Below are 23,264 nucleotides of genomic sequence, written 5' to 3'. Positions count from 1 at the left end.
TTGGGGTAAAAATGGCTCAGTCACCTCTGTTGCAATCACGGATTGTATTAAAGAGTCGGCACAGAGAGAACTGGGGGCTAATGTTGCCATTCTCAAAAAGAAAGGATTGTAGTTTACACAAAAGTCAGCCTTGCCGCTATTGGACGCATCAGAAAGGCGACCGAAAATAAACCACGTGGTTTGCCAGAACCGCCAAGAAAGTGCACTACGAAATTTGGAGTATAAATCCATCATTGCAAGCAGCTTCTCAAAATCGGTAATTTGATTAATCATAGGGACTTTTGAATGGCTAACAAGCAGTGCTGACATTACACAAATTAGTTGCCATAAAAACAAAAAAAATTATTTTCCTTCGAAGAAAGCTGTTTAGCGTAAGACACTGCATGAAATGCGATTTACTTGCAACAGACCTCTAAGTAAAGGAAACATCCCTCTAGAGAGAAGTGATGACTGACTGGCGATGCAAATACTTGATACAAGTCAGGAAATTAACAGAACTCTTTTCTATCGACGAAACTTGGGTGGTGAACCAACGACATTCCTCTTAGAAGATGTTGACAGGGTCGTGACATTGGCACCAAAATGGACAATATGACAGTCCAAGCAACAGCGGTGAATGTTGAAACCAATACTTGGTTTATTTATTAGTCTACATCAATGTCGTCTTCACCAAGATATTTCCCATTACATATTATACATTTATTCGTGTGGTTCTTCCAATGCTTAAAACTGTTCTGGAACGATCCTTATGGTAGCGTTTAGTTCTCTCAGATGTGCAGTTTGAATGTCATCTTTTATGTAAAAGACAGCTCTTTAAGGTTTGTCTTTATTTTTGGGAACAAAATGTCACATGGAGCGAACGTGGGGCCAAGGACATCACTACAGTACTGTTTCTAGCCAAACATGCACAAGCACGCAACGAACTGTGAGCAGGTGCGTTACCGCAGTGCAGAGACGGTGAACTGTTCCGCCACAAAGCCGGACACCTTTCCGTGTTGCTTCAAGCCATCGGGGTTGAGCTGGTGAGAAGATCTGCCTACTGGCCGTTTCATCTTGGGACGAGGAGTTGTGGTGCACTGTACTGTTAAAACCGAAGATTACCGTCAGACACGTAACATTCACATTTCACTGGTCTCGGCCATATGTGACCGAAACGATTGAGTGTTGGTTTACGCATCGTTTGGTTTAACTCTCAGTTCGTCTTCTATTATGACCTTCTCGTCATCCTCATCTTCATCTTCTTCGAAAGGTTTATACCAGTCGTAAACACCTATTTCACTCGCAGTATACTCACCAAAAGCAGTATATAATATTTATAAAACCACGATGCATTTTAATCCGTTCTCATAGCAAATTTTAGTACAAATGCGGTAATCCGTTTTTACAGTAATACTCATAAAATACCAGTAACCTTTCTGACACCTCACAACACACTAAATAACCGATACGCATAACGTTGTACACACAACGACAAAAAGGACGTATGAATCTGAGTAATAAAACGCGTGAAATGGAGAGTTTCCCGTTACTTCTGAGCACTACTCGTATCACAAGAATGGTTGCGCTTCAATCCACCCAATCAAGGCGAACTTTTACCTCTTAGAGCAAACACAATGGAAGAGCAAGTCTTCAGTTGTCCGGTATAATTACACCACATTTCGTTTATAATCGCTTCGGAATATATCCATCCATTTAGGAGGGAATTGTAGACGAAAATGCATTCAGATGAACAGCCATTCTGACGTATATTTGTAATAGATGTAGCAACCCTGGTTTTTTATTTCTGTTCCTGTGTGGATGTAATTCACTCCACAATGTTGCGTTTCGGGTGAGGTCTATCGACTGTTGTCTCGCAGTGGTGCCAACTTATTTACCTAAAAATGAACACTGCCCGGATGGGCCTGCACAGTGCGTCGCCACCGATTTAAGGCGCGCGCCGCGGAAACGCCGGCACGGCATTTCGGAACCGAGGCATATAGGAAAAGCAGGCAGGCCATTCCGGCCCCAAGCGAGTAAAAAACTCGCAGACGCCCTCTCGCGCCTTGACGTCACAGAGAGGAGAGGAGGCTGCAGCGCCGAGCATTCAGTTTTGAGACAGCCACGAGCAAGACTCGCTGTAAGTGTGCCGCGGCAACATTGCTTTAACGGTGCTCGGACGACGACGGACGTTACGTATCACGCTTTTCCCAAGGATGAGCACTTGCGACGTGAATGGATGGTTCGGTGCAAACGCAAGGACAAAGTGAATGCGGAAACTGCTCGTGTGTGGTCAGCTCCTTATCGGCCAGAAGATTGTGAACGGGATTTGAGAAATGAGCTTCTGGGGTTACCTTCAAGAAAGAAGTTATTACCAGCAGCAATCCCCTGCATAAACATTCAGAACTGGCGTGGACAAGAAATTGCGGAAAGCGGCGATGCAAACGAAAGGGTAAGACGTCTGCACATACACAACACTTTCAATAATTGAAACTGAAGAATTACCGTAATACAAACGAATTCACATAAATGCAATGCTTTTTGACGCATTAGTATATTGCTTTACGGGAGTGAATGACTCGCTATATTGTACAGGCAATAAATAATGTTGCTCAAGTGTATTTGCTTTTCCTCCTGGATATAATAGCTACATTTGTCTTAGAAATAGCCGTTTTTTTAAGTATTCTCGATATGTTGACTATTTTAAAGCTAGTATATAGTTCAAATGACAAAATCAGCATATTTCGCGTAATTTGTTTACATTTACTTCTGTAACAATAGCTGATGCTCACCAGTTGACTTCGCAGCGTAGTGGTATGGTTTCTGACTCCCATGTTGGAGGTTATGGGTTGGTATACCTGTATTTCCTCTTACATTGTATTTTTACATTTTATCAAACTAGGCTATTGTAGCCGCTCATGCCGGTGATATTTAATCGCTTTTATCAATTGATCTGATTTTTAGTGAAAAATTAATGCAATTGCATAGTACTTGGGCAAAAATTTTAGGAATAGTAGGCCTACTCGGTAAATAATTTTAGGAATAATAAAATTAAAATTAAATTCATTCCTTAGGGATTCGGAAGTCGTGCACAACGCTGTGGAGCAACAAGTTTGCAAAAGCGAGCTTTGACGGCTTTAGAAACTGTGTCACCGAAAAAAAAAGAAAGTCGACCGAAGCACATGTACAGATTGCGTTCATGCACCCACTGAACTAGCGAATAAGAATTTGGAAATTAAGGAACTGAGGGCCGAGACTGAATGCACAGAAAGAAGCGGCACCAAAAAAAATGTGATGCAGCCTTACGAAGTAAAACGAAAGATCTGCAACGTGTTCTTTCACTGAAGCGGGTAGAGTGGTCATCTGACGTGAAAGTAATAGTAAAATTGCACAAAAGTGTAAATAGTGTATTGTCAAAGTGTTTACACCGGCACAATTAAGATGCCTATTACACGAAAATAAAAGGGTAAAGTGGAATTCAGAGGACATAGCCCATGCATTAACTTTAAGAGCTCTGTCACCTAAGGCATACACTAATTTGCGAAAGCGAAAAATTCCTTTGCCGTGCAGGGCAACCCTTCAGAAATGGACAAAGGAATTTAAATGCAGACTTGGTATTCTTGAAGATATCCTGTGTTTATTGAAAGCCAAGTCACATACTTTTACAACTCGAGAGAGAGACAAGCTGTTCTGACATTTGACGAAATCAATTTTGATGGCCGCATATGTTACGATTCGTCTGAAGACGTAGTAATCGGACCACATTCCAATGTACACGTTTGCACGATACGTGGCTTGTGTAAGCAGTGGAAACAACCAGTTTACTATGATTTTGACACTGTGATTACCAGTAATTTGCTTCAGAGCATCATTAAGGCGGTTGAATAATCAGGAATCGGTGTTGTTGCTGTGACGTGTGATATGGACGGAAAAAATATAAAAGTTTGGAAGGAACTGTCTGTCGATACAGAGAGAACTTATTTCGTAAATCAAGCAGACGACACCACGAATGTATGGGTTTTCTTCGATGTACCACATCTTTTAAAGTTATTACGGAACCGTTTCTTGAATACAGGCATAACGCTACCTGATGAATCCAAAATATCCAAGGCAGCTACACAGGAACTTTTGAAGCATCAGAAGAGTGACTTAACGATAACACACCACATTACTGAAACTTAACTCATCCAGCAAGGCACAATGTACAGATGGCAGCGCGACTATTTTCACGACAAACAGCTCAGGCTTTGAAGTGTGTTCTTCATAAAGACGTTGAAAGTAATTTTATTGAACTCGTTAACGACATCTTTGATGCCTTGAACTCTAGAGTTCCAAAATATGAATGCCCATCCTTGTGCAGTGGGTTTGGAATTAATCTCTCAATTTGAGAAAATGCTTTGAACAGATTCTTAGATATCTATCCAGCAATGCGCGTTGGTGACAAAGAAAGAATGTTGCCTTTCCAAAACGGTTTTATAACTACAATAAAATCTCTCTCTTTGGTCTTTTCGAAAGTATGAGAAGTGTGTAAGTTAGCTGTATATTAACTTACAGACTGAATCAAGATTGCGTGGAAAGTTTTTTTCCTAGGGTATGAGGATTAGGTATATTTCATAACAATCCTAGACCTTTTGAAGGAAGGAACAGGGCAAGTCTCCTTATACTGACGGGTAATGCAAGTGATATTTCTCTCTCTGGGAACACGCCAGTTACTAAAGAATTAAACACGGAGTCTTCCCAGTGTGACGTCGACCCGGATCCTGCATCCCTAAGTTTCATTACCAGTGAGCTCTGTGTGTATGTTGTTGAAGAAGCGCCACTATGAGAAATCCCAGAAACTGTGAATGTGGAAGAAAATTTGGTGACATGTGGTAACAATGGGGGATGACTCTGTAATGTGAGATGTTCTTCCAGATGTGGTACAATACAGTACAGGCTATATTGCATTCAAGTGCCAGAACACTAGGCTTTCCAGCAGCAAAAAGTGAAGATCATGCTGCAGACTGGATATCAATTACGTCTCGTGGTGGTCTTTACACTCCAACGCCAGCATGGGATAACAACAGTGTTGCTGTTTGAAGAAGAATTTGCTGCTTTTCATGGGAATGGAGTGTGTAAAAAAAAAAATGTCTTAAAGTCTCTGTGCTCTATTACGAAACAAAAGTTTCCTGAGGTTCATGAACCAGTTATTACTCTTTATGTAAAAACGAGAACATTTGTAAGGATTATGCATCTCAATCAAGAAGCAAAGTTGGAAGCAATGAAGAAACGTGCCGCAAAGAGGAAGTAGTTATGGATTGCATCGTCGTCTGGTAAACGGCAGTAGAAACAGACTGCATTCGTATTTGCTTCTTCATCAAATGAGCGAGTTATTTTCCAACTTAATTATCATTTATTTACTGTTAATGTGTACAAAACCTGTCGTGCACCTTGTTTTGGCTTGTACAGATCGTATCGAACGAAAGCGAAAGTAAAATGAACGAGTAACATGGCACCGAGTCTGTGGTGCGGCGCATTTGCCGTGTAAGCATACGGCTGCGCCGCGCCAGGGTCCTCGTGACGTCACGGCGCTCCACCCAATAGCAAGCGTTTTCGCCTGAGTGCGCCCCCCCCCCCCCCCCCATGTTTCGGAACATTGCGTAGAAGCACCTCGTGACGTGGCCGGGTAGGATGGGCGGGCACTCACTAGCTCGCTCACTCACAAGGTTTCAGACACACGGTACTCCGCTGTAAGCAAAACACGGCCAGGCTAGGCTACGCCACTGTACCAGACCCCTCCACTGTTTACTTGTCTGCACTGCAGAACTACCAAGCAACTGCGTTATTTCTGGTACAATTTACGTTGCATGCAGACGTGTACACTAATGAGGCGAATTTACACTGCTACTTTTATATGGCGTGTGTCAAAGAAATTCTGTCGAAACAGGAATGTCTGTCCTTTCCGTCGTCGTTCATCCCGCCGGACCCTTGCACGCATTATTAGGTCAGCAGTGCGAAGAGGCAGCTTCGACGTCTCCCAGGGGACGAGGGCGAAGGCTGCAGCCGACAGGGCACTGGAGGAAGCTGCTCTGGCTGCGACGCCTATCCATTGGCACAGTGGCACCAGACGTACAGCCAAGGAATGAGGGGTCAGCAGACTAGAGTCACTCCCACCTCGCATTTACATTGATGCCACCCTTACCATCCGACACTCCAAAGGGAACTCCTGACGACGTGATTTTGGACGTGGCTTAAAATTTTGTCTTTCTGCGCTGCAGTGCATGGCAGACGATTCTGAAAATCGCCTCATCAGGTAGAATACTAACGGTCTTGAATAAACCAATGTATGATTTGGCATAATACTAAATTACATTGTGGGACCTCACTTCATCTACAGGGTGATTAAATGGAAATACGTATGCACATATTCTTACTAACATCCAGCCTGTCCTTCTAGAGGTAGTTCCGTGGACAAGCGACAGTGTATTTGGATTGAACACGGCCGCTGCCCAGACCCTCCCCTGCTCGAAAGTGACCAATGAATGGAAAGTTTCCCGGCCGTTGTATGGGACGGAATGCTGTAGTACAAAGGCCAGCCAGGTACTCTCATCTGACTCAAATGGATTTCTTTCTACGGGGAGCACTGAAAGATAGAGTCTGTCATGAACCCCAGGTATGTCAGATGATGCGCGCCAGACCACACAACGACGTATCATCCAATGTAGCTTGTCCAGTTCATCTCCCTCTCTCAAACAGCCATTCCAAATGTGCCTAGCAGTCGATGGTGTGCAATTTGACTATATTCTTAATTAAAATGTGAAATCACACTTCACTAAGGAAAGTATTTAGTTTGTGGATGACAAGGCATCAGTTATTTTGAATAAATGTTCAGCCTATTTAAAATCTATTCCGTCTACGTACAATTTCGAGTAGTTTCTGATTTCTAATTGACAGCAGGTCTCTTGCGCTGTAGAACCACCCGGGTGCTTCCAGGCAGAGACAGGCTGAGCTGACAGAAGGTCATGGGATAGCGATATCTACACATACAGATGGCAGCAGTATCGCGTATACAAGGTATAAAAGGGCGGCGGGTTGGCGCCGCTGTCACCTGTACTGAGGTGGCTCCTGGGAAAGGCTTACCGACGTCTTGATGGCCGCACGACGGGTTTTAACAGACGTCGATTGCGGAATGATAGAGCTTGCCTATGACTTGATATGTTTAAAATGTACAGTATCCAATGTATCGATATTTAGTAAAATACCGTTATCTGCTCCCCATGTATCGAGGAAAGTATGGATATATCAGCGCCAAATCATCAACGTGCCTGCCTATAAAAATATGGGCTGCACGTTGTAAGTACACTGCCGGTTTTAGAGCTGTTCGTTGGAGTATTGATTTATTATTGGATACTCTGTACATCAACAAGCTATCCCCCTCAGAGCAAGAACTGAAAGGAAAACGACGGATGTTCACGCCTCCCGACAACCACCGTGCAAGCTGCGGTAACTGCATGTAAGTGGCACACTGAAAGGTGTCTCGTGGGTCCATCGTTCGGTTTCGTCACGTATCGGATTTGTCCGCAACACTTCACGTCGACTTCCCTGCTTTTTCATTTCTGCAAACGCCATCGACCCTGCAGCTGTAGCGCCAGAACTGGGTCGTGAATCTGAAAGTTTGCCGTTTCTGTTGGTAGCGCTGGGCGCCGATTACGCCAGCAGTTCCCTCAGTCCACTGCAGCGACCAGTTTTGTCGTTTAGATTTTTGTTCATTTTCAACGTCTGTTTTTGAAGAATGTCGATGTGAAGAAAGAGCACACTAGTTTCGATAAAAATTGTGTAACGCAACTGGTGTCCTGTTTCTTCGCATTTGATATTCCATTCAAACCACCCCTCCCCCCGGGGCAATGGGTGTCACATATACTTGCCTCACATAGTCAAAATTAAACACTGGACCTGATGAAAGTTCAAAAAGCGACAACACTCCTTTACACAGTGAAAGTAAAATTATGCCTCAGTACAAATTCAAAAAAGCAACTTCAATATTTTCCGAAAACTGTGAAAAAATCTAAATTAGGAGGACTGTCTTTAGTTGCCGTGGCGAGAAGACGTATTTCTAGTGATGCAGAATGTTGTCTGAATAATACACCACTGGCCATTAAAATTGCTAAACCACAAAGATGAAGTGCTACAGACGCGACATTTAACCGACAGGAAGAAGATGCTGTGACATGCAAATGATTAGCTTTTCAGAGCATTCACACAAGGTTGGCGCCGGTGGAGACACCTACAACGTGCTGACATGAGGAAAGTTTCCAACCGATTCCTCATACACAAACAGCAGTAGACTGGCGTTGCCTGGTGAAACGTTGTTGTGATGCCTCGTCTAAGGAGGAGAAATGCGTACCATCACGTTTCCGACTTTGATAAAGGTCGGATTGCAGCCTATCGCGATTGCGGTTTATCGTATCGCGACATTGCTGCTCGCGTTGGTCGAGATCCATTGACTGTTAGCAGAATATGGAATCGGTGGGTTCAGGAGGGTAATACGGAACGCCGTGCTGGATCCCAACGGCCTCTTATCACTAGCAGTCGAGGTGACAGCCATCTTATCCGCATGGCTGTAAGGGATCGTGCAGCCACGTCTCGATCCCTGCGTCAACAGATGGGGACGTTTGCAAGACAACGACCATCTGCACGAACAGTTCGACGACGTTTCCAGCAGCACGGACTATCAGCTCGCAGACATGGCTGCTGTTACCCTTGACGCTGCATCACAAAATGGCTCTGAGCACTATGGGACTTAACTTCTGAGGTCATCAGTCGCCTAGAACTTCCAACTAAGTATACCTAACTAACCTAAGGACATCACACACATCCATGCCCGAGGCGACCGTAGCAGTCGCTCGGCTCCAGACTGTAGCGCCTAGAACCGCACGGCCACCGCGGCCGGCGTGTTTGCATCCCAAACATTTCCCCACTTCTTACCTTTCCAAGTCTTGCATCTCATCCTGGCGTTCTATTTTTTTCTGCTTTGTTTCACATTCTCTACGGAGCATACTGATTTTGATATCAGCATGTGCTGCATTATTAATACTATTATCCTGGACACTAAGTATACAATTCGACACTATCAATGATGTTTTCAGTGTGCATGTAATACATGTAGGTGTTTGTCATCTTATATTGAGCGTTTTTAAAATTTTTTACTTGTAGGTATGTACTTCCTGTACTAAATTACGCGTTATTACCCGCATGATTTGTATGCACGAAAATTGAAAAATTTCTGTTTGTTGCCTGCCCCTGATATAATTTCAACACTAATTCTCTGTGTCTTCCATGACTGCGAGTGGAAATGGGTGTGCTTCTGTTGCCTGCCTGAGGTGCAGGAAGGTTTTAAATGTTCACTGGATTCCAAAGTCGATCAAATCTGCAGCTGATTATCTTGGTCAATCAAAGCAGAAAGTACTTGAATCTCTATACAGGAGGGAATCAACATCTACATCTACATGTTTACTCTGCAATTCACACTGAAGTGCCTGGCAGAGGGTTCGATGAACCTGTTTCATACCATTTCTCTACCATTCCACTCTCAAATGGCGCGTAGGAAAAAGGAACACCTCAATCTTTCCATTGGAGCTCTGATTTCTCTTATTTTATTATGTTGATCATTTCGCCCTACATAGGTGGATGTCAACAAAATATTTTCCATCGGAAGAGAAAGCTGGCAACTGTAATGTCGTAAACAGATTTCGCCGGAAAGAAGACAGCCTTTGTTACAGCGACTGCCACACCAACTCGCGCATCATATCAGTGACACACTCACCCATATTGCGCGATAACGCGAAACGAACTGCCCTTCTTTGCACTTTTTAGCTGTCCTCCGCCAATCGTACCTGGTAAGGATCCCACACAGTGCAGCAATATTCCAGCAGAGGACGTACAAGTGTAATGTAGGCTCTCTTTGGTAGGTTTGTCGCACCTTCTAAGTTTCTGCCAACAAAGCGCAGTCTTTGTTTCGCCTTCCCCACAATATTATCTGTGTGATCTTTCCAATTTAAGTTGCTCGTAATTGTAATTCCTAGGTATTTAGTCGAATTGACAGCCCTTAAATTTGTGCGATTTATCGTATACCCAAAATTTAGCGGATTCCTCTTAGTACCTATGTCGATGACCTCGCACTTTTCTTTGTTTGGTGCCAACTGACACTTCCCGCATCATAAAGAAATTCTCTCTAGATCATTTTGTAATTGCAATTGATCGTCTGATGATTTTACTAGACGGTAAATTACAGCGTCATCTGCAAACAATCTAAGGGGACAGCTCAGATTATCACCTAGATCATTTATGTAAATAAGGAACAGCAGAGGGCTTACGACACTACCTTGCGGAACGCCGTATATGACTTCTGTTCTACTCGATGATTTGCCGTCTATCAGAATGAACTATGACATCTCTGCGAGAAAATCAAGAATCCAGTCACACAACAGAGACGATACTTCATACGTATCAAATTTGATTAATACTGGATGTATACGTGGACAAGGAAAAAATTCCCGGATTTTTCCCGGATTTCCCGCTTAAAAATACACTTTCTCCCGCGTGAAAACACTTTTTCCGTCTTCAGTGACAGTATATTTTCCCTTGGAAGTGCAAGAAATTATCAATCCTTTGAATGGTTATGGTTTTGGACATGGGCGTAGAATTTCCTGGCACTTTAGAAAACGAAACTCAGGGATAAAGATACATTTTGGAAATATCTTTGATGTGCAGCAACATGTACGTTGCGTATTTTCGTATTACGACAGCACACACTGGAATTCCACCAAACACCGCATGTTACTTTCCGAATCACTGAAATCGAGATTGTGATGCGCTTTTGTAAGCCAGTCACAGCTCATGTCACGTGATCTCGCCAGCTCATGACAGCGAGTATTCAGGGCATAGGGCGCGTGACATAGTCAGCCAATAGCAACATCCCTGCTAAGCAGCGGTAACACACGAGTTAATGGCTTACATTAATATACATAGTGTTGCTACAAGAAAAGCAAAGCTTCCACATATAATATTGGTCACAAAGGTTAATAAGCTGCAAGAGAAGCTAATCTTTCGATATAATGTTGATATTTTGCGCGTGTTACACTTTAAGATATATCACACAAATGTGGCAGTAAAATTTTCAATAATGTCTGATCTCCAGGGTTCGAAATTCTTCTACATGGCTTGTCATCAAAGAGTTGATTTTTAAATGGAGTCAAACACTCCGCGATTTAAGAATTCCATGGTACATCCTCGCGCGTAGTCCAACTTACGTTAAAGGATATTTACTTTGAAAGTAACGCTTTTCAAACCAGCATTAGCAATATTTTTCCACGACCTGCTGGAAACAGGTTGGTTCCAGCAGCTGCCGGAGAGCGCCAGGTAAGAGGCGCCCCGCGCTTGCGCAGCTAACATGACGTAGGAAGCCCGTATGTACGTACATGTAAAACATTAAAAGATCTTACATTACGTTGTAAAAGCAGTAAGACGTCCCAGGGTACTCCAAGAGATCAGAACTTCGTGAACCATACTAAAATGTGCACATTTAAACTGGTACTTAAAGCGCACATTCGTATGTCCAGATTCACATGTAAATTTTCTTGGAGTACCAGTACTGCATTATCTAATGTTTGGTTCTTTATTATGGCATAATGCCATACGTGCTAGAAGATGAAAACTTGCACTTGAAATACAGCGACTAGTTGAAACTAGCCAGTACTGTGGAATTAAAAATTTCGTTTCAAATACACTCCTGGAAATTGAAATAAGAACACCGTGAATTCATTGTCGCAGGAAGGGGAAACTTTATTGACACATTCCTGGCGTCAGATACATCACATGATCACACTGACAGAACCACAGGCACATAGACACAGCCAACAGAGCATGCACAATGTCGGCACTAGTACAGTGTATATCCACCTTTCGCAGCAATGCAGGCTGCTATTCTCCCATGGAGACGATCGTAGAGATGCTGGATGTAGTCCTGTGGAACGGCTTGCCGTGCCATTTCCACCTGGCGCCTCAGTTGGACCAGCGTTCGTCCTGGACGTGCAGACCGCGTGAGACGACGCTTCATCCAGTCCCAAACATGCTCAATGGGGGACAGATCCGGAGATCTTGCTGGCCAGGGTAGTTGACTTACACCTTCTAGAGCACGTTGGGTGGCACGGGATACATGCGGACGTGCATTGTCCTGTTGGAACAGCAAGTTCCCTTGCCGGTCTAGGAATGGTAGAACGATGGGTTCGATGACGGTTTGGATGTACCGTGCACTATTCAGTGTCCCCTCGACGATCACCAGTGGTGGACGGCCAGTGTAGGAGATCGCTCCCCACACCATGATGCCGGGTGTTGGCCCTGTGTGCCTCGGTCGTATGCAGTCCTGATTGTGGCGCTCACCTGCACGGCGCCAAACACGCATACGACCATCATTGGCACCAATGCAGAAGCGACTTCATCGCTGAAGACGACACGTCTCCATTCGTCCCTCCATTCACGCCTGTCGTGACACCACTGGAGGCGGGCTGCACGATGTTGGGGCGTGAGCGGAAGACGGCCTAACGGTGTGCGGGACCGTAGCCCAGCTTCATGGAGACGGTTGCGAATGGTCCTCGCCGATACCCCAGGAGCAACAGTGTCCCTAATTTGCTGGGAAGTGGCGGTGCGGTCCCCTACGGCACTGCATAGGATCCTACGGTCTTGGCGTGCATCCGTGCGTCGCTGCGGTCCGGTCCCAGGTCGACGGGCACGTGCACCTTCCGCCGACCACTGGCGACAACATCGATGTACTGTGGAGACCTCACGCCCCACGTGTTGAGCAATTCGGCGGTACGTCCACCCGGCCTCCCGCATGCCCACTATACGCCTTCGCTCAAAGTCCGTCAACTGCACATACGGTTCACGTCCACGCCGTCGCGGCATGCTACCAGTGTTAAAGACTGCGATGGAGCTCCGTATGCCACGGCAAACTGGCCGACACTGACGGCGGCGGTGCACAAATGCTGCGCAGCTAGCGCCATTCGACGGCCAACACCGCGGTTCCTGGTGTGTCCGCTGTGCCGTGCGTGTGATCATTGCTTGTACAGCCCTCTCGCAGTGTCCGGAGCAAGTATGGTGGGTCTGACACACCGGTGTCAATGTGTTCTTTTTTCCATTTCCAGGAGTGTACATTGGATGCCTCTGCAGAAAAGGTTAATAAAAGCCAAATTTCTTTAGCAAACAGACAAAAATAACTTATTGTTCTGCAAGGCGATTAGTGCTTGACTGTCAGAAACTTGGAAATAAAGTAAAGTCTGAAACTAATAACGTATATCAGCCTTCGGTAATTATGTGAATGTATTTTAATTCACTTGATACCTCCCGGCCAAAGATATCCGTTTTGCTTTCATTTGACGCGAGAGTAAACGGAAGGAGAAAAAGCAAAGTCACTGAACGTTAACACGGGCCATGTGGAGACTGCCCACTATAAATCAGATTTCTCTGCGCATCGGCCTCGGATCTACTATATTTGCAAACCGGTCAACACTAAAAAAATCGAATTTTCAAAAGTACCCTAGGGCATCTTGTAAAACACATCATTCTGAAAAATTTGAAACAAAAACATACGTGTTCGAGAAAATATACGACATGTTATTTGGTCTTAAGTGTGCCGAAGTGCAGTGCCACGCCTCTTCACACAGCACTCTCTTACTGCACTGCACATCACTGCACTTCGCACTGTGGGACTCAAATGTGTATTTTGTAACGGATGCCATCGAACTACATTCAGGACAGCGGAAATTAAAATGTCCTTTGATTTTAAACAAAATAACCTTGCAATTAATACTGAATGGAATTATTTGTAACCGGAAGAAGAACTCTTCAGAAAATTTGGATTCTTTACTGCCTAATAGCTAATAACTTTCTGTTCTGGGTGACAAAATGAAATATAGGATACACAAAACCAGGTAAGACAAGAAACAAGCAAGACAGTACATATTTCTTCAATCCTTGCGTTCTTTTCTCACTAATCTAGGTGCTTTGTGAAACAAGGTTATTTTTCCTAAACAATATGAATTCCCCCCCCCCCCCCCCCCCCCGCCACAGAAATTGGAGCCCGGTTCAGATACTCTGGTTTGCTGCGTGCAGAACCAACAGCAACATTTGTTTCCAGAAGCGGGAGAAGGTACTACTCAGAAGCGACTCTACTGCGCATGCGCGTGATTCCGCTCGTAACTGCTTAAATGAATCTAATGTAAACAGTTGTGACTTAACGCTCATCAGAGGTAATTTGTTGTTACGAAGCACTGCATTGTCTTCCTACAGCCTTTCACACATTTTGCTGTTGGCAGACACTTGTATGAGCACTGTTTCGTTTATATATAAAGCATCCCCTCGTTCATATTTTGTTGCTGCAGTATTATTCTCCAGCAGTGGGATACAGTAATGTCCTTAGTTAGAGTATCGGTTATTAACAGTCACAATGACAAAAAATTAACTGAAAACTACATCAATGAAAAACTCCCAGGATTCTAGAAAATTCCCGTTTTTCCCAGTTTTCTTGCGGATGAAAAAATTCCTGGGTCTTTCCGGGATCTTCCGGGCCGTATACACCATGTAATAGTCTCTTGTTAGGAATGGTATCAAAACCCTTCTGGAAATCTAGGAATATGGAATCGATCTTAGATCCCTTGTCGACAGCACTCATTACTTCATGGGAATAAAGAGCTAGCTGTGTTTCACACAAACGATATTTTCTGAATCCGTGTTGGTTATCTATCAGTAAGTCATTTTCTTCGAGGTGAGTCATAATGTTCGAATACAGTATATGCTCCAAAATCCTACAGCAAATTGAGGTCAGTAATATGTCTCTGTAATTCAATAGGTTACTCTTATTTCCTTTCTTGAGTATTGGTGTGACCTGTGCTACTTTCCAGTCTTTAGGAACAGACCTTTCGCCAAGTGAACGGTTGTATATGATTGCTAAGAAAGGCACTATTGTGTCTGCATACTCTGAAAGGAACCTGATTCGTATTCCATCTGGACGAGAAGACTTGCCTTTCTTAAGTGATTTGAATTGTTTCACAACACCTAATATACATAATTTTTCGTGAAGGAATTAAGGAAAACTGTATTTAGTAACTCCGGTTTAGTGGCACCATCACTGAGGAAACTGCTGTTGGGTATATATAAAACTGAAGTATAAAATGGTCCATACTTGATACTGAAATCCACAGGCTATGAAGTCATCTTGCAAATGTATCAGTTCACTGTGAGATGTCAATATATTTTTCAGTACGACCAACTATCTTTGCCCACGTCAGTTGCTCATTTCTGAAACTAGAAGTTTACTATACCATGCAATTATGCAAAACTTCTCCTCTGTGAATCAAATCCACTACTCATCACACCTGGTGACCTCCATCATCCATCGAATACAGGAGTTTGTTTACGAGTGACGAGCCATACAGTGCTGTACGCATCTCCACTCAGCCACACCCACTGCATTTCTCACTTCTCGAGAGCAGATACCTCAACCATTAGACCAGCTGATGCGTTTGCTGGCGTAGATGGAATTACCATTGTGGATCATGTTTTTTACCCATGGTTTGCAAACACTACCGCCAGAGGTTCTCATGTACATCCTCTGCAGTAGGGTAACATCCACCGATTCGATTTCCCTTTTGCTACTCTTTACTCTTCCCACAAGTCCCTCGGGACTCTAGTGCAAGTGTCGATGAGACACTGAGTCAGAAGTGGAGGTGTGCTCAGGCAGCCGACTGGTCACGGAGACTGCCTGCAATAAGCAGCAAATCTGAGTTCCTGTTCCAGTGCGGCACAGATTTCCAATAGTCACTACAGATGTAACTCACTAGGGAACCATTTAAGGAATATTCGAATTACATTTTAAGACAAACCCGAAACAAGCTGCATCCTCATACCGGTACTAAATAATAACTTTGTAATTATTACTTTTATTTCTGTTTACCTTTCTTTCGTCATTTCTTCCCGAGTGTCTTCAATAACTTATATCTACAACCATTCACGTAAGTTTTGTTGAGTGGAATTGTGTGAAACATCCCGTTTGCATACCCATTTAATTCAGAATCAATTTGTAAGACACACAATCATCACTAAAAACAAAATCTAGATTCAACACATCAATATATAAAGAATCTTTGGAAATGGGTATGATTTGTATGTGACACTTCCTACGTAGCTAAAGTTGAGCGACTCTGAACTGAACTTAATTCTCACGGCAAATACAGAGAGCGAGAAATCTTCTGCACATGTGCTCAATCTTCAAAATATCATAGCCAAAAAAGTGAGAAATAAGTAATGTTTAATGGCAACTGTAACCTCTATCCAAAAACTGAAGGAATCTGTATTTTATTTTATTTACTATATCAGCTGATTAATGCCAAAATAAGCAGTACTCTGAGGGTAAGACTTGGGGACGTGTGGCAACACAACTCACCGGAAGCGCGAGACGGCTGCGTCATCAGGTGGAGGGGTGTGTCTGGCAGACGTGGGAGGCGCAGCTGCAGCAGGAGTCCGGCTGTGGCCGCTGTGGGGTTGACGGTCAGAGTTGGGGGTGGGCCCGCCCCCTGTGGCGGTCGGCGAGCTGCACAGAGAAACACTGTGTGGGTGGGCGTGTTCACACAGGGGCTCACTGCAGGCGGTACAGCTGAGGGACTGTCCACCGGGGCAACAGGACACACAGTGCCAACAACACCAGCCTGTCACTTAAGGTGACTGTACCACCAATTAACTGGTCTTTTTCTGCACTACTTCTGCTATATACCCCAATGGCATAGCTTAAGATGCAAAACAACAAATTGTTCACAATGAAGCACAGACCAAATCCCAAACATCAGGGCCAACAATTTTGCTGCCCTGACAGAACAACTATCAGACACAATTTAGAAGCAGTTAAAGTCATCTGGCTGCTACTTTTGGTTGTGAGGTGATTTGAAAACTGATATATGGATGCTGAATTATATCACTGGAGGAAAGAGAGATATATATAGAGAGAGAGAGAGAGAGAGAGAGAGAGAGAGAGAGAGAGAGAGAGAGAGAGAAACTGATAAGTTGGGGTATCAACTTACTGTTTAAACTATATGGTCATGGATATGCAGGCACTCTGATGTGAAGCCCGAGGGAATGAAGAAGATGGACAAGAATTACAAGAGTTATGCTATAAAAGTTATCGAGAGTATATTCAAAATTTGCATTTCAGTAAAGCAAATAGAACTGTATATACGCATGTAATGTCTCCACAATTCGATTCCTTGAAAAGACAGCAGTGATGATGTGTTTCATAAACAACAATTTTCGTGTTGAGCAGTTTGCAGTAGAGGCCACCATTAAAAGAAAAAAATGGATTACACAGTGTATGCAATTTTATCTGATGGACAACGTTTACAACTTGCGAAGTAACCTGTAGTCTACTGAATATGGATTTTTTTTTAAATTTAAAAAGAAACAAAATAGACTTGTCTGGAGCATATGTATCCGAGAGAGAGAGGCAACAAATGATAGCTGGATGAAAACGTCACATCAATACTGACATTGTGGGAGATATGTCGTACACCTGTAGATGAACAGCGAATATAATCTGCTGTATGCCCGTAGCAGGAAACCTGATAGGATTCCCTGGACGACCTCTGGTAACGCCACAAGGAACTTCAAAAAAGACAGGGGGCAGAGATTTCCTGTCTGCTTTGTTAAAGGGAATGCACGGAAAATATTCAGGGCGATAGCTGAACAGAGACGAGAAGGAAATGTGATTGTAAGGCACAGCCTTGAGTGTGACAATGTTACTGTACTGGCTGGAGTATTCTCTTCTTGTTTGCCCCCAGTGTGCATGAGTAGCCCCAGTGCTCATAGCTCCTGCTTGACTGGATATCTCAGGGAGTCACACCCTGCTCTTTGGGGCCAGTCACCCAGGGGTAGCGTCTTTTTTAGTAATCAGGAAAGTCTTCAGTCCCAGGTTTGAACCTCACCATCACTTTAATTTTGAATACGAATCATCAGCATTGGTGTCTGAAGACTTCCAGCATCAGGTGTCGCCCTCTTTCAGCCAACAGCCTTTCCAAAGAGGGCGGAGGGGCCGACAGAGGTTCAGGGCACTCTCTTTCCCTTGAGGTCTGAAACTGCTCCTAAATGAGGAAGAATTGGCAATGATCAAAGGTTGAGTAACCAACGAAAGGATAACGTTCTATGATTCTGGAGCTGGAAAGTTAGGAGTTCGAATGTGGTTGGGAGCCAGAAAATAAGAAACGGATTTCTGGTCACATGAGAATAGGGTAGTAGCAACAGCAGTAGGATTCAGTATCAATAGAAAGGCAGGGCAGAAAGTGAGTATAGATATGTTCTCATGAGAATCAAAAGCAAACCAACAACATGCATAGTTCAGGTATACATGATGACGTTGCAAGTTGAAGGTGGAGAGAGAGAAAAAGTGAGGATATTGAACAGGTAATTCAGTACTATGTAATAGTCATGGAGGGACTGAAACGCGATCATAGGGGAAGGAGTAGAAGAAAGGGTTACACGAGAATATGTACTTGATAATAGTAATAGGAGAGAACAAAGGCTAGTTAAGTTCTACAGTAAATTTATCGTAGTAATAGCTGGTATAGTCTGTTCAAAAATCACTAGACGAGGAGGTATACTTGGAAAAGAACCGAAATATGGGAGGTTTAAAGTCACACCATATTATTGTCAGGCAAACATTTTGAAATCAGATACTGGACTGTAAAGCATACCCAGGAGTAGATATAGAGTCATAACAATTTAGCAGTGATTAAGAGTAGGCTCAATTTTACGAGACTCGTCAGGAGCAATCGATGTACAAAGAAGTCGAATACAGTAGTACTAAGGAAAGAAGAGATGAGATTTATGTTCTCTGAGGCTACAGTTACTGCAATAATAAGCAGCTCAACAGGTAGTTCAGTTGAAGAGGAATGGATATCTTTAACAACGACAGTAACAGAAGTTGGAAAGAAAAACGTAGGTACAAAGAAGCTAACTGCGAAGAAACCATGGAAAACATAAGAAATCCTTCCGCTGATCAATCGAAGATATAAGTTCAAAAATATTCAGGAAAATTCAGTAATAGAGAAATATGTCACCTAGGAATGAAATGAATAGGAAGTGCAGAGAAGCTAAGGCGAAATGGCAAGAAAAATGTGAAGAAATCAAAGAAGAAATGATTCTTGGGACGACTGACGCAGCATATAGAAAAGTCAAAGCAATCTTCCACAGAATTAGAAGCAAGCGTGGTAACATTAAGAGCACAATGGGAATTCCAGTGTTAAATACAGAGGCGAGATCGGATAGTTGGAAAGAGTACACTGAAGGCCTCCCTGATTGGAACAACTTGTCCGATGGCGTGACAGAAGAAGAAGCAGGAGTCGGTATGGAAAACATTGGTGATTAGGATCAGATTTTAAAAGCGGTTTGGAAAATTTAGAATCGAAGAAGGCATAAGGTATAGACAACATTCAATCAGAAGTTCTAAAATCATTGGGGGAGGTGCAAAAGGTCTATTCTCACTGGTGTGTAGAATGTATAAGTCTGGCAATATACAATCTGACAGAAATATCATCTGCACGAATTGGAAACCTGCAAGAGCAGAGAAGTGTGAGAATTATCGCACAATCAGCTTAACAGCTCAAGCATCCCAGTTGCCAAGAAGGACAATACACAGGAGAATGGAAAAGAAAATTGAAGTTCCGTGACAGTCATAGGATTTGTGGTCCTGGAGAAAGCGTTCGGCAATATCAAGTGGTGCAAGATGTTAGAAATTCAGACAAAAATACATGTACGCTATAGGAGATGTCAAGTAATTTGCAATATGTACAAGAGGCAAGAAGGTAAAATAAGAGTGAAAGACCAAGAATGAAGTACTCGGATTAAAAAGGGTGTCGGACAGGGATGTAATCCTTCGCCCCTACTGTTCAGTCTATACATCGAAGAAGCGATTACGGAAATAATGGAAAGATTGAAGAGTGGAATTAAAATTCAGGGTGAAATGATATAAGATTTGCTGATGACTGATTCCCTCAGTGACAGTGAAGAAGAATTACAGGGTTTGCTGAATGGAATGAACAGTCTAATGAGTACAGAATATGGAATCAGAGTAAATCAAAGAAAGGCGAAATTGATAAGAAGCAGAAGAAGAGAAAACAGCGAGAGACTTAGCATCGTGACCGACGATCAGTAAGTAGATGACATTAAGGTCTTATGCTATGTAGGCAGCAAAGAAACCCACGACGAACAAAGCAGGGACGAACAAAGCAGGGACGAACAAAGCAGGGACGAACAAAGCAGGGACGAACAAAGCAGGGACGAACAAAGCAGGGACGAACAAAGCAGGGACGACGTCAAATTCACACTAGCACTGCCAAAATGGGAATTGTGCTTACCTGTCTTCTGCTGGTGGCCCTCCGACCATACTGCTGACTTCAATGACTTCTTGCGGGTACTCGAGCACAGCGTCCGCCCAGCCCCGCGTGGCCATCACCTGCGGGTGGTCCTTTATGAAGGCGACGGCAGCCCTGGTGGCGTCCGGGCACGAGTGCCTCACTGCCGTGACGGCCGTCGCCGCTGCGGTCTCGACGGCCAACTGCGAGATCAGCTGCCGCTCGCAGGCAGCCTTCAGGGCCGACAAGCCGTACTTGTCGGCCGCCGAGAGCAGCTGGGCGGCCGTGTCGGGCAGCTGGGGGGCCTGCAGGGTATACGTGTAGGCGACCAGGAGCCTCAGCACCGGGCCCTCCACGTCGTCGATGCTCACCTGGCCGCAGCTGGCCTCCAGCATGTCGTGCGCGAACATCGCTGCGAACACGGGGCTCGCGGCTGCCAACACGGCCCTGTGAGCCGCCACCCTCGTCTCGCCCGCCACCAGCGTCACCAGGGCGCCGTCACCCCCGTCTAGCAGGGCGGCCAGGGCCTCGGTTGTGGTGTTCTGAACCTCCGTAACTGCCGACATGATGGGTGGTCCTGAAACACAGTACCACTGAGCAGCCCTCACACTGCACCCTCAACACTTGTACGAGGCGCATGCATACCTGTATGAAACAGCAGCTGTGAAAGTGTTGTCCACCCTAAATCAATTGCAACGTCACCAGTTTCCTTCAAATGACAAGGGCCCGTACTGCTTCGTGATCACCTAAGGTTTGTGACTACCAGCGCGGTGCTACGATAGACTGCTTCCACCTTCTAAAAATGTTATCGTTCTCAGTCAAAAGATGGTTTATTGATGTCATAGCAAAAAAATTGGCAAAGCAACAAACTTGTTTCAGCCATAAAGTTACACGACTTATATTTAAATCCAAGTTGGTGGCACCTCTAACTAGGAAAAATTTTCTTCCTCCTTATCTCAAGTTCCTCAGATCCGTGACACCTGATCAGAAGCAATGTACATCTAATGCAGAAATCAGTTTCCTCGGTGAATGTCTCAGGGTAGGCACGATTAAACTTGACCGGCCACCGTGGCCGAGTGGTTCTAGGCGCTTCAATCCGGAACCACGCGCCTGCTACGGTCACAGGTTCAAATCCTGCCTCGGGCATGGGTGTGTGTGATGTCGTTAGGTTAGTTAGGTTTAAGTAGTTCTAGGTTAAGTCCCATAGAGGTCAGAGCCATTTGAGCGGTTTTGAACCACTAGTCTAAATTCATTGGTATGTTTAACTCTCCTTTGAACAGATTGATACCTGCGTCTTCTTTCTTCAGAAAAAGATGCAGCGCCCACCTCCGTGGTAAAGAATGCTGCATAATACAATCATAAATCATGTCGCCATTTTATCCGATTGTTGCGAGCTATGGTGTACCCAGGTATTTCCAGGTTGAGCAGTTTAGGAATGAAACTCGTTGCCTCCATTTCCAGAGCATGTGTTGTGGAACTTCCGCACAAATATAAATTTGCATCTCCTTTTGGCGTGGACGTGTTTGTATAGCATCTTTGCCCCACAGAACGTTCGGGTACTTATTAGATGACACATACGTCATGGCTAAACCAAAGTAAGCTCCATCACAGCTCTGACATCACTCTTGACTCTCCTGGTCGTATGAGGGGGCAAACGACGGAGTCAGTGAAATAGTTCCACACCCTACAGTGTAAACTGGTTTCCGAAATTCAGACAAGTGGGTTTTGCGAGAACGGCGTCCACTTTTTTCGAAACGTGCCGAATCTCCATTCCACCAGCGTAAGACGTCTGCCGGATCGTTACGGTTCCGGGAGAGCGCCTAAGAATTCGTCCGAAGGCTTCTGTCGCGCCCACCCGACGTGGATCGAGACGCCGAGGCAGTGCTGTACAGCGTAGCGCCGGACGCCAACACACGGTCGCAGGCCGACACGTACACTGCAGGCTTCTGGAAGCCACCCGACCAACCCGAGTCTTCCTTCCCCATCCCTCGTTAGTTGTACATTTGCTTGCGTTTTATATCGCTTTGCGGTTTTTTCGCCTCCCCATACAAAGTATGCACTCAATGTTATAGGCTCAAGACTCTTGACACTGGCGTTGTAATCGCATAATGAACGACTTTTTACTGTTGTTTACAGGTACTGTGACCGTATTTTCCTACATCCAAGTGGTGCTGCATGTAAATAAACGAAGCGGTAAAAGCTGTAAAGCCATTTACATTTCCATACAGTCTTCGAGCATCGACATGTTCCTCGTCTAAGAATCAGACGTCATTGTCTTATAAATGTTTAATGTATCCTGAGATCAGTGGTGTAGTATTCTACTTTATTGTGACACTCGCAATGCGACAGTAGTTTACACTGAGCTTCCGCAGAGTTTTTCACTTAAACGGTTTTCTAGGTCATCACAAATTTGCCGAGATACTGAGCGGGATCGTGTCTGAATTATTAGTAGACAGAGAGCCATGGTCCCCATCACCTTCAGCATATTTTGGAGACACAATCTTCGTACGTGACTGCGCCATGTAACCGGCAGAGAAACGTGCGTGAAATGCAAGTAGTGGACTGGATATGCAGGCCGTGGCGGTGAGACACTCTGGACTCACATTCGGGAGGACAGTGGTTCGACCATACACCGTGCAGTGGTCTGCAGCAGGTCTGCAGACCAAGGGCGAATGAGTGGATGTGGCTGCTTGTCATTTGTGTCTTCTGCACGGGTTTTCTGTTTGCTGTCCACCCACACAGGTTTTTCTTCATAGAGTCTCTCTCAATAGGAGTGCCGTGATGGTGCCCTAGGAGAGGCATGACCTTTAAGGCAGCCCTACCGGTCTTCATTACCGAATGTTCCACAAATTGCAACAGGTA

General features: G+C 44.4%; 1 protein-coding gene across 1 annotated transcript in view; it reads right to left on the bottom strand.

Moving 5' to 3' along the window:
• LOC124741135 (BTB/POZ and MATH domain-containing protein 4-like) overlaps positions 1-23,264 on the bottom strand; it is a 48,951-nt gene that overhangs the window by 2,821 nt on the left and 22,866 nt on the right. Inside the window, exons 2-3 of the mRNA XM_047248663.1 lie at positions 20,406-20,979; positions 16,451-16,597 (exon numbers count right to left, since the gene is read on the bottom strand). Of these exons, the coding sequence (XP_047104619.1) occupies positions 16,451-16,597; positions 20,406-20,968 (710 nt within the window). The 5' untranslated portion in view covers positions 20,969-20,979. The remainder of the gene's footprint in view (positions 1-16,450; positions 16,598-20,405; positions 20,980-23,264) is intronic.

This window comes from Schistocerca piceifrons, unplaced genomic scaffold (assembly GCF_021461385.2).
Source record: "Schistocerca piceifrons isolate TAMUIC-IGC-003096 unplaced genomic scaffold, iqSchPice1.1 HiC_scaffold_1872, whole genome shotgun sequence".
Taxonomy (NCBI): domain Eukaryota; kingdom Metazoa; phylum Arthropoda; class Insecta; order Orthoptera; family Acrididae; genus Schistocerca; species Schistocerca piceifrons.
The sequence above is the reverse complement of the archived record's forward strand: the minus strand, read 5'-3'. Positions and strand labels throughout refer to the sequence as shown.